At 39.5% G+C, this 12,126-nt stretch overlaps 1 protein-coding gene across 1 annotated transcript in view; it reads right to left on the reverse strand.

The window, feature by feature from the left end:
- Positions 1-12,126, reverse strand: part of MAN1A1 (mannosidase alpha class 1A member 1) — a 184,119-nt gene that overhangs the window by 103,724 nt on the left and 68,269 nt on the right. Inside the window, exon 3 of the mRNA XM_006123079.4 lies at positions 7,934-8,049. Coding sequence (XP_006123141.3) covers positions 7,934-8,049 — 116 coding nt within the window. The remainder of the gene's footprint in view (positions 1-7,933; positions 8,050-12,126) is intronic.

Below are 12,126 nucleotides of genomic sequence, written 5' to 3' on the forward strand. Positions count from 1 at the left end.
GATAGATAAAATATTAAATAGTGTGGGGCCTTGTATAAATCACTATGGAACTACAGTAGAAAATCATCCCTACTGACTGTTAACTCTCCATGACAACTATTTCACCATTTCTTCATGCGCTTTACATGTGATTGGTAAGTCTCAGAGAGGTAGGCGTATTAGTCTAACTTTAAAAACAATGAGTAGTCCTGTGGCACTTTAGAGGCTAGTACAGTAGATCACGAGCTTTTGTGGGCAAAACCCACATCTTCAGGTGAAGTGGGTTTTGCCCATGAAAGCTCATGATACTACATGTGATTATAATTAAAAAAAACACCTAGCCCTATAAAATGTTAAACTTCAGTTAAACATGAGTCAACAGTGTGACACTCTTGCAAAAAAGCATGCAAACATGATTCTGGGATGCATTAATAGGAGTGTTGTGAGCAAGGCATGAGAAGTCATTCTTCCGCTCTACTCTGTGCTGACTACGACTCAATTGGAGTATTATGAAAAGTGGTACCCTGAACTGTACAAGAAAGATGTGGAGAAATTGGAGAAAGTCCAGAGAAGAGTGACAAAAATGATTAAGTGTCTAGAGAACATGACCTATGAGGGAAGACTGAAAGAACTGGGCTTGTTTAGATTAGAAAAGAGAAGACAGAGGGTACATAATAGCTGTTTCCAAGTATCTAGAAAGGTGTTACAAGGAAGAGGGAGAAAAACTGTTCTCCTTGGCCTCTGACAGGACAAGCAAGGGGCTTAAATTGTAGTCAGGGATGTTTAAGTAAAACTTCGTAACTGGCAGGGTGGTTAACCCTGGAATAAATTGCTTATGGGGAGTTGTGGAATCTCAATCACTGGAGATATTTAAGAGCAAGTTAGACAGAGCCCTATCAGGGATGAACTAGACAATGACTGGTCCTACTGTGAGGGCAGGGGACTGGACTCTGACCTCTTGAGGTCCCTTCCAATTCTATGAAAATAGTGTCAAATGATACCACGTCACATGCCTTACAAAAGCCTAAGCATATTATACCACCGCAGTTACCGTTATCAACCAAACTTCAAGTCTCAATAAATCCAGTAAAGTTTGACAAGATCCATTTCCCACAAAACCATATTGACAGGCATTAATTATATCCCTACCTTAGTAATTGCTTAACATCTTCCACAGTTAATGATGTATGGGAAAGTACTCCATCATTCTTACGCAGTACAAGCACCTCATCCTGCTTCTTTCATAGCACAACAAATATTTATAAAATACTCTGCCAGTTATGCAAGACTAACAACAGTTACCAGGTCCATCTACTCATTTGTTTTCTGTCTTTTATAAAGACCAACTGAACTTCAAATTTTCACTTTATCTCGTCTCACATCAGCTGAAGAGCAGCTGATCCGTCACAGAGGGAATTAAATGCAACTTGTCCTCAAGGGCCAGTCTTCCTGTGACAAATACAGCCACTCCCTGAGTTACAACCACCTCCACTTACGACCAAAGCGGTCGTAAATGCAGATCCGAATTACGAACGGCGATCCACGCTTACGAACAGCGTGGTCGCCATGTAACTCTATGGGATCTGAGTTACAAACACTTCGAGTTACAGACCAAGTGTTGGTCCATAACTTATTCGTAACTCAGGGAGCGGCTGTACTTTATGAATTCTGATCCCGTTGCTACTTCAAAGCAAAATGTTAAATTATTATTTCGAGAAAATGTTACATGTTTATAGTAGGAATGTGAATGGGTAACCAGTTAAATATCGATTGCCTGGTAAGCACTTCCCTTTGCCCGCAGCCCACTATGCTAGCTCCCAGCATGTGCAGGCTAAGAGCTGGCAGCCTCACAGAGGCATAAGTGAGGACAGAAGGAGCAGCAGGAAGGAGAGGGGGCATGCAGGAGAAGGCTGCCGGATCGCAGCCCGTATGAGCCTGACAACTCCGGACATGCACAAGTCCTAATTTGTGAATACAGCCGCTCTCTGAGTTACGAACAAGTTACAGACCAACACTTGGTCCGTAACTCGAAGTGTTCGCAACTCGGATCCCATAGAGTTACACAGCGACCGCGCTGTTCGTAAGCGCGGCTTGCCATTCATAACTTGGATCTGCATTTACAACCGCTTTGGTCGTAAGTGCGGATGGTCGTAAGCGGAGGTGGTTGTAACTCGGGGAGCGGCTATAACTTGCCTGGAAGTCGAGTATTTACATTTTTCCTGTGGATGAAAGCCTGGTATTAAACCAGTACAAGATTGACAGGCGCTAATAACTGTAGTGAAAACCTGTTTAGGCCCTCAGAGAAAGCATACAATACTGCTTCCCTCATTAACCCTTTTGGATGATTGAAAAGAGCGAAGTATCGTCCAACCTTCTACAGTGGAAAAGATGGTTGAGGAAGTGGGGGATTTTCCCTGGTAAATCCTTTGCTTTGTTAGAAAAACTATGACAAAACTTCTCTTTAATTCTAGATCACTCACTAAAAATGCACTAAATGGCTAAAGCTATTCCAAAAATAAAATTGACTGCAACAAGACTGTTGCTTACAATTTTTAAATAGCTTGCCACATTTTAACAAAAATATCAATAATTATGTGAATAAAAAACCCTGTTCATACTTCAACAGCTAAAACTAAATTACAGGTTTTTCTATATTACCAATCAAAAGTCTTTTACAACTGCAATATAACTGACAAATAGGATATTCTAAAACTAGTAAGTTTGAATAATACCCTTGTTTACACAGAACGGTTCAAGCCCAACTGTGCACATTCAGAACATCCATGTCATTCATAATATTTTATTTTCATGCTTGTTTTCTTTCCAATAGACTGACTAGAACAATTACCCGAATTGCTTGAGTCCCTTAGGGCAGAGAGTTGGCATTGTGGAGGAGTCAGGGTTGGGAGATGTGGGGGGCTCAGGGCAGGGGGCTGCTCCCTGGAAGTGGCTGGGGCAGTGCTACTGGCCAGTAGCTATCCCCAGTGTTCATTCTAGGGATAACTGGCCCCGTTCTTGCTACCCCTCTGTGATCATTAGTGAGTATAAGGGTACGCCTAGACTACATGCCTCTGGCGACAGAGGTATGTAGATTAGGCTACCTGACATAGGAAAATGAAGCGGCAATTTAAATAATCGCCGCTTCATTTAAAAATTTACATGGCTGCCACGCTGAGCCGACAAACAGCTGATCAGCTGTTTGTCGGCTCAGCGTGGCAGCCATGTAAATTTAAATGAAGCGGCGATTATTTAAATTGCCGCTTCATTTTCCTATGTCTGGTAGCCTAATCTACATGCCTCTGGCGACAGAGGCATGTAGTCTAGACGTACCCTAACTGTCCCTGCTATCACATCTCTCTCTTTCCATCTCAGGCGAAAATGTCATTCTACACACATCCCATTTCCTGGCACAACCAAACCCTGACCTTGCTTTATGTTATGCAGGAAGCTGCATGCCACATTTGGTTGTCCTAGCTCTTGTTTTGAGCAAGTAGACAGATGGAGACTCAAATATATAGTAGAATCACAGAACACTATAACTGGAAGAGACCTTGAGAGGTCATCAAGTCCAGTCCCCTGCCCTCACGGCAGGACCAAGCACTGACTAGACCATCCCTGATAGATGTCTATCTAATCTGCTCCTATATATCTCCAGTGATGGAGATTCCACAACCTCCCTAAGCAATTTATTTATTTATATAGGGGATTTACTACACGCCATGATAAATGTATCCTTAGGATCTCCTCTGACCTATCCAAATGTTTTTTTAAATTTCTATTCACCCGAACTACTAAGTGAAAAAAACTATCTTTAAAGTGACTCATTTAAAGTGTACCAACTTGAGTCTATTTGGCAAAATAATAAAAATCAAATATTAACATGACATTTTCAGCTGCTAGTTTAACTAGACTTCAGCAGAGACATCATCCCTCCATTTAATTATTTCAGAATAAAAGCAGCCCTTTTTTTTCCAGGAAGCAGTTTTACTTGAGATTGCTATATTACTAGGAAAACTAGAACATGGTCTACCAACAATAAGCCCATGGGAAGGTTATAACTCTAGGCAGGTCTCAAACCTTACGAATGTACCAAGAAAGTCAGTGTTCATGACAGAAGCCAAATCTGTAGAGAATACAACAGTTGACCTTCTTGGAAGCTTGAGAGTGTATTCTGTATAATAAAAACAAACTATATTTGACAAATGACTAACTCAATTTCAGCCTTTCAGCTTAACATTTGTAGTTCCACTAATCCAACAACCTAAAACTAGCAAAATAAAACTGATGAACACCCTTACGTTTACAAGCTAATAGAAAGCATCTCTTAATTTAGTTAAACTATGTTGCAATACTCTAGTAAGGGCTGGATATAGAGAAATTAAGAGTTTTCCTTCAGCAACCCATTTTTGTGTGCTATATGTTTCTTCATTTTACCCTTGTTGCTTGCTGAATGTAAAGAAAACAAATTTTTAGCTGTGTAAATGGCAGAGTTCTAAAACTAAATGTGTAGAGTTTGAGTCTAAGAGTTGAAATTTAGATTTCAAGTATAATTTTCTTAAACAGCTACCTGAATAATATTTCTCTGCAACAACTGAAACTGTCAGATTAATTTTACATAACCTATACCTATATGCCATCTGTGGAACAATAAATATTTATTAGCTGTGCTACTGCACAGATAAAAATAATCCTTTGCATGGATAAAAAGATGTTACTAAAAATGTAACGAAAAGGTAATATAAAAAAATGAAGGAAGTCAACAAAATGTTAACTACTGGAAGATAATGTGATAAATATTTCAGCAGAGATACAGTCATATGGACAAAGAATGGAGCCTGATCTCCCTCCTCCTCCCCCGCCACTCTATGTAAGTTCTGAGCCTTAAGTAGTATTTGTAGCTAACTTACCCAAATTAAACTTAGTATTACTCAAAATAAGTTCAGAAATCAAAATAAGATTTTGTAACACCACTTACATTTAACTCAGCCAGCACTCTTAAAAAAACCTACTGATTAATAATGGTTTATGCTATCAGTGCCTATTTTCAAGAGATTCTGCACTAAGAATGCCTTGTTATTTAGAAGAAATTAATTTCAAGAAGTGTCCACATGGGAGGCTAGTTGGAACAGGCTGTGCCATTTTTACAAAGATATGCTGTTACACCTTGATCAGTATCATGACCTGCGATTCTCAAGTTTACTTGTTGAGCCCTACTGATAAGACAAATAACATAATCTACTTGCCCGTGGTGAGTAGATTACACCCTGGAAGAGCCGACGCGGAGCGATCTGTGTATGCGCAGAGCGCAGAACTGCGTGGCTGGCGAGCGGGGCTCGCCGTCACTCGGCAAGCCCTGCTTATCAGTATGCATAAAACTACCAAACGTACATAGTAAATTTCAGTATTGTTAACTGTAGAGAAATGTAAACTCTTGATTTGCTGATCATCATCTTGTGTCCTATACCGAAAGAGACTAAAGTTTTCAAATTTAAGCATCTAAAGTTGACAATCAAGTGAAGTGGGATATTATCAAAGGTTCCCAGTAGCCCTATTAAAATGTCATACAATCAGAATACCACATCTGGAAGGGACCTTCAGAGGTTATCAATTCCAGTTTCCTACCATCAAGGCAGAACCAAGCACTGTCAAGGTACTCCCTGATCTGTCTATCCAATTTTAAATATATCCAGTGACGGAAATTCCACAGCCTCCCTATGCAATTTATTCCTCCGTTTAACCAACCTGAAAGTTAGGAAGTTTTTCTTAATGTCCAACCCAAACCTCCCTTGCTACAATTTAAGCCCATTGCTTCTTGTCCTATCATCAGAGGCCAAGGAAAACAATTTTTCTCCCTCTTCTATGTGACACCCTTTTAGATTCTTGAAAATTATCATGTCTCCTCTCACTCTTCTCTCTTCTAAACTACACAAGCCCAGTTCTTTCAGTCTACCCACATAGCTCATGTTTTCTAGGCCTTGAATCATTTTTGTTGCTCTTCTGTGGACTTTCTCCAATTTCCTCACATCTTTCTTGAAATACGGTGTCAAACTGGACAATACTCCAACTGAAGCCTAATCAGCACAGAGTAGCGCGGAAGAAGGACTTCTCATATCTTGCTCATAACACTTCTGTTTAATGCATCCCAGAATCATATTTGCTTTTTTTACAACAGTGTCATACTGTTGACTCATTTAGCTTGTGGTTCAGTATGATCCCTAGATCCCTTTCTTCAGTATCCCTTTCTAGACAGTCGCTTCTCATTCTGTATGTGTGAAACTGATTGTTCCTTCCTAAGGAGTACTTTGCATTTGTCCTTACTAAACTTCGTCCTCTTTACCTCAGACCATTTCTACAGTTAGTCCAAATCATTTTGAATGTCACCCTGTCCACCCAAGTACTTGCAATCCTTCCTAGCTTGGTATAATCTACAAACTTAATACTCATACTCTTTATGCCAATATCTGACTGAACTGTTAATAACTACTCTGAGAACGGTTATCCAGCCAGTCACCCACCCACCTTATAGTAGCCCTTTCTAGGTTGTATTTCCCTAGTTTATTGATAAGGTCATGTGGGACTGTATCAAATGTCTTACTAAAGTCTAGGTATACCACGTCTACTGCTTCTCCCTTATTCATAAGGCTTGATATCCTATCAAAGAAATGTATCAGATTGGTTCGACATGATTGGTTCTTTACAAATCCATGCTGGCTGTTACCTATCACTTAATCGTCTTCCAGATATTTGCAGATGAATTCCTTAATTACTTGCTCCATTATCTTCCCTGACACAGAAGTTAAACTGACTGGCTCGTAGTTTCCTAGGTTGTTCTTATCTCCTTTTTTATAGATGGGCACTATATGTGCCCTTTTCCAGTCTTCTGGAATCTCTCCCAACTCCCATGACTTTTAAAGATGACAGCTGAAGGCTCAGATACCTCTTCTCTCATCTCGAGTAGTCAAGGATGCATTTCATCAGGCCCTTGTGACTTGAAGATGTCTAACTAAGTAATTTTTAACTTTTTTTTATTTTAAAATCTATATCTACCCCATTTCCACTAGCATTCACTATATTAGGCATCCTGTAACCATCAGTCTTCTTCATGAAAACCAAAACAAAGAAGTCATTAAGCACCTCTGCCATTTCCAAGTTTCCTGTTATTGTTTCTCCCTCTTCACTAAGCAATGGGCCTACCTTTCCTTGGTCTTCCCCATGCTTCAAATATATTTGTAGAATGTCATCTTGTTACTCTGTTTTGTACCTTTGCCTTTCTAATCTTGTCCCTGCGTACTTGACAAGCACTCACCCTTCTTAAAATAAATCTGATTACTTTGATTTAGGACTCAATTGTGGATGCCATTTGGGCCTAAAACTGTACCGTCAGTCAACTAAAAAGTTTTTTTGAATGTACTTGTTTTGCACCATAATGAATCTTTAACCACTACATTTGTTACATTCATTTTACCAAAAAATGGATAGCCTATGTATTACACTCATGTGAGTGGGTTTTTTTTAAGTTCAGAGTTCAAAATAGTATATTAGGTAGTTTTGCCTCAGCAGCTACTGGAGCATCATTGGGAGGAGGAGGAAAAATGACTGGGCCTGGAACTGTGCAAGAGTGAGCCCTCTTCCATATTTGTTCCAGAGGCACTAGAACTGCCCTGCAGAGACATGTAAACTTGGAGAAAAAAAAAAGCATTTCCAGCAAACAGCTAGCCCTGGGGGAAATGAAACCCATACGAGCAAGAGAAGCTGCCAACACAGAAACAGTGACAGTTCAATATCCCCTTTCCTTTTCATTTGGAAAGTCTCTCCTAATTGTCTCTTGTGTTGTCTTTACTTAGACTGCATGCTTTATGGAGTAGAAGCTATCTTTTAGTCTTTTTGGACAGTCCTTAGCACCATAGGTTTGTCACTAGGCACTAAAAATAATAAAAACAATCCCAATACTCACCACATTGAAATCTAAGTTTTTTTCTACCCATTCTTTGGCTTCCTTGAATTCATCTTTCATTTCCATGATATACAGTGTATCCAAAGCATCTACTATTGTTGCTCCTTGAATGTTACCTGAAAATACATGGAAATATAATTATATAATCTCTAATGTCAATGTCAACAAGTAAACCTGATTAAAAATCAACTGACATACAAACAAGAGGATGAGTTTTTAGTCAGTTCATTTTGATTCTCATGCTGGAGCAAAACACTAATGTTTTATATTGGAAATACTGTAGTAGAATGTTTGTTTCACTGACATTCTCCTGAGGGGAAGGAGGATTTGGGTTTTATACCTTGGTTTGGAAGGATTAGATTTGCAATCAGTAAAGATCATGTCAGCAAACGTTGATTTCATTGTACATGCAAAAGCTGATGAAAACATTTCTACTGATTACAGAAATTTACAGCTTGACAAAATAAGAAAAATGCTGCTTGAGAGGTTAGTTTGATTTAAGGATGCTGAATTTGTATTATTTTATAGGTAGTGTTGACGTTTTTACTTTATGGTTATAAAAATAATTTTTTGGATCTCAGTGTCTAATGCTCTTTAATTATTGTCAGAAGGGCCCTCCCCCATCATTTCCACAATTGTCAAATTTTAAATTTGATATACATTTTAAAAACCTTACAAACATCTACTATCCACTGAAATTACATACAGAAAATATCACTTTTTGCCAACATACTTACTCCACACATTAAAATTTGGGCCCAATGTAACTGATAATGTCCCTGCAAATAGTAACAGCAGCTTTAATAGTTTTGCCTTTAAAAGACTGACAGAAGTGCACAACTAAGATCTACTACAAGTGAAATACTAGTTAATGTTGCATTTGTGAAAAGTTTGAATCTTTTTAAGTCTGTCCGTCAGCGGCTTTGTCTTGTCTAGTTAGTGAATACCAAACAGCCTCTGAGAGGATCTTGAAATACTTTAGTCACAATGTGTAAGTTTCACAGCATCAAAAGTTAGGGAATACTATTCTAATTTTGTAGGGTCCCACTGGATTACTTAACAGAGCAAGCGACAGGCCCCTGAATCTTCTAATTATGCACTGCAATCAAAAAATCATCCTTTCTCTAAGTGAATTTTGTTTATATTCTACTTGGCCCTACCTGGATCTCAAGTAAGCTCACCTACAATTATTTGTATTACGGTTGTTCCTAGGAGCTCTTCTCAGGGACCAGGTCCCATTGTGGGAGGCACTGTACACACTGAACAAAAACAATCCCTGCCCCACAGAGCTAACAAGCTAAATGTAAGCTTAGACACAATAAATGGATATGGACAGTAGGGATGGATGTAAGAATGTAGCCATTTAAATGGTTAATCAGTAAGCATTAGCTTACATGTTTCTGTAACTGTTGCAGGCCGATTCCTGACCCTGCTGCCGGGAAGCTGACTGCCACTCTATGCTTCTGGCTCTGCATCAGAGCCTGCAGCATGGGGCAGCAGCCGACCTTGCCGGGAGCCTTATAAGCCTGCTTCCCATGTGTACTGGCTTCTAGAGAGCCAGCTGCCGCCCCATGCTGTGAGCTCGGTATCAGTCTGCAGCATGGGATAGCAGCCTGCTCTCCAGGAGTGGGGCCAGCAGCTGGTTGCTTGTGCGCTAGTAAGCTTGCTCCCTATGCACACTGGATCCAGCTGCCAGCCCTGCTCCCAGGGAGCTGACTGTACTGCAGTGCCTGCAGTATAAACTTTATACTGCAGAGCCCGCAACATGCAACCATATAACTGCTAAGAACTTAACGGTTATGATTACATTAACAACCGCTTTTTAACATCCCTAATGAACAGCTGTATCTTTTCTTCATCTCAGTGTGCACGTCAACCAATTTATCTTCCAATGCAAGCACAGAAGAGGTAGTAAATGCTATTTTTAGAGCTTGTTCTGGTGATTCACGAAGGCTGCAGTCTTCCTTCTTGATTTTGTAGACTGAAGTCAGTTTATCACAGCTTTCAATTTTTAAAAAGTGCTATACTATTTTGTTGCAAAACAAAATGCACCAGAAGCGTTTAAAACTGCCACTGACTTTTTCCGGAAGATTCATGAACCAATCGCACTGGAGCAGGGCAGTTGAGGAAGCTACTTGAGTTACTTGGCTATTGGCTTTAGGCTGCCTCAAGATTCCTGCAAATCGGGAATATAGTACTAATCAATTACTGAACAGCCATAGCCCACAATGGCACAGCTTGTTGCAGCTCCCATGCATATTCAGTTGCAAAGAAACACTGGTCACAAGGGCATGGAGAAATTCCTTAGATACTATGGAGGTACTAATATGGTGATTGAGCACTGTATAAAAACTTGGATTAATAAAAATCTTTTTTAAAATTTGAATATGAAACAAATTAAGTCTTGCAGTACAACTGTCAGCTCTTCAGTGCAAAATCTCTGCAAGATTTTATGATGGGCACGGAATGTGGCAGGAGCCCAGCACCCATAAAGCAAAAAACACAAGGTCAGCACTGCTATCACAGCAGGTTTGCCACACCTGCAGTTTAGTGGTAATTAAATGCTATAGTTAATAGAACCTCTGCTTCTAGAATACTATGTCTTTAAATGATTAAACTAAAATTATAGACTGAGCAAAAATGAGGGGAATTCATGGGAAGTGTAATACACCACACCAAATTAAAAAGACATAACTAACATAAAAAAGTGGACATATCAGGTAAGGCCAAAGGTCAGTCTAGCCCAATATCCTGTCTTCTGACAGTGACCAAGGCCAGGCGCCCCCGAGAGAATCAACAGGTAGTGATACAATGATTCATCCCCTCACCCATTCCCAGCTCCGGACAAACAGAGGCTAGAGATGCCATCCCTGTCCATCCTGGCTAACAGCCGCTGATGGACCTGTCCTCTATGAATTTATCTAGTTCTTTTTTGAACCCTGCTATAATCTTGTCCTTCACAACATCCTGTGGTAAGGAGATCCAGAGGCTCCATGTTATTTCAAATATATGTATGTTCTTATCCCAAAGAAGATTAGTTAATACTAAGTACACTTGGTGAGGAGCCGGATTTACTCAATTCAATATTTTAATTTACTTTTTATTCTGGTTTACATGTGTGATCTAATTGTGTTGTGCATAGCAGCACTTAGATGTAATGGCTAACATTTGATAGCATTAGTTTGCCTGTGAATTCGTTTAGCTGAGAAGAGATTTTAGAAATCATGTTTTTAGTTGCCAGTGTAACTTTACCACTGTCCTACTATTTTGAAATATTTTAGCAAAACAGAAATAAATTAGCAATGTGGGTTTGTACTATTACTACAAAGCAATACTATATTTCTGTGTTGAACAGCAGCACAAATTGCAGTTCGGGTTTCCTGTTTTACTGTTTTGAGCTTCCAGGAATTCTGCTTCTTCATGGAACAGATAAGCAATTTGACTCATTGTACAGAAAAGACACAGCTGCTAATTTTTGTAAGAGCCTTGTTTGAAAGACATGGTACAGTCCTATAATTCATTTTTTTCTATCTTTGTGCATTTGTTACAACTGTGCATTTACCTCTTGCACTGTGATGTTGATTCCCAGATGCTTATCTACTCCATTTGACTCTAATGACCTCTTGCACCATGTTAACATCTTATCTGTTTCACCCCTGGTTTAGTTAGGACAGTTCATTTCACTGAAAAAATGGTCTTTCACCAACAGAAGCTGAAGTAATTTATTTCTTGGGCCAAAACCTTGCCCCTCTAATATTCTAAAACGAGCATTGTTACAACACAGCAAATATTCCATGCCATGCCAGGCACAGCAGTTCAGGAAGGATACAGCAATCAAAATCATACAACAAAGTAAGGGGCATGGTCTGATAATACTAGAAGACACGAGTGAGAGGATATAGCCGACCACAGTATAGTTCTCAAATATTTAACAGAGTACTATGAACGCTGCTTAGTGAACTATTAGTGTACTCTAATAGTTCAAATCCACTTACATACAAAAAGTTTGCATCTTGATTTCCTTCAGTGCATGCCAAAGGATTTTTCTCTACTTGCATTGAAATGTCTGCGTGTTAATCCCTTTCTAATACAGGCAGTCCCCGGGTTACGTACAAGATAGGGACTGTAGAGGTTTGTTCTTAAGTTGAATCTGTATGTAAGTCGGAACTGGTGTCCAGATTCAGCCGCTGCTG

The sequence above is a fragment of the Pelodiscus sinensis genome, chromosome 3 (assembly GCF_052426305.1).
Source record: "Pelodiscus sinensis isolate ZL-2025 chromosome 3, ASM5242630v1, whole genome shotgun sequence".
Taxonomy (NCBI): Eukaryota; Metazoa; Chordata; order Testudines; family Trionychidae; genus Pelodiscus; species Pelodiscus sinensis.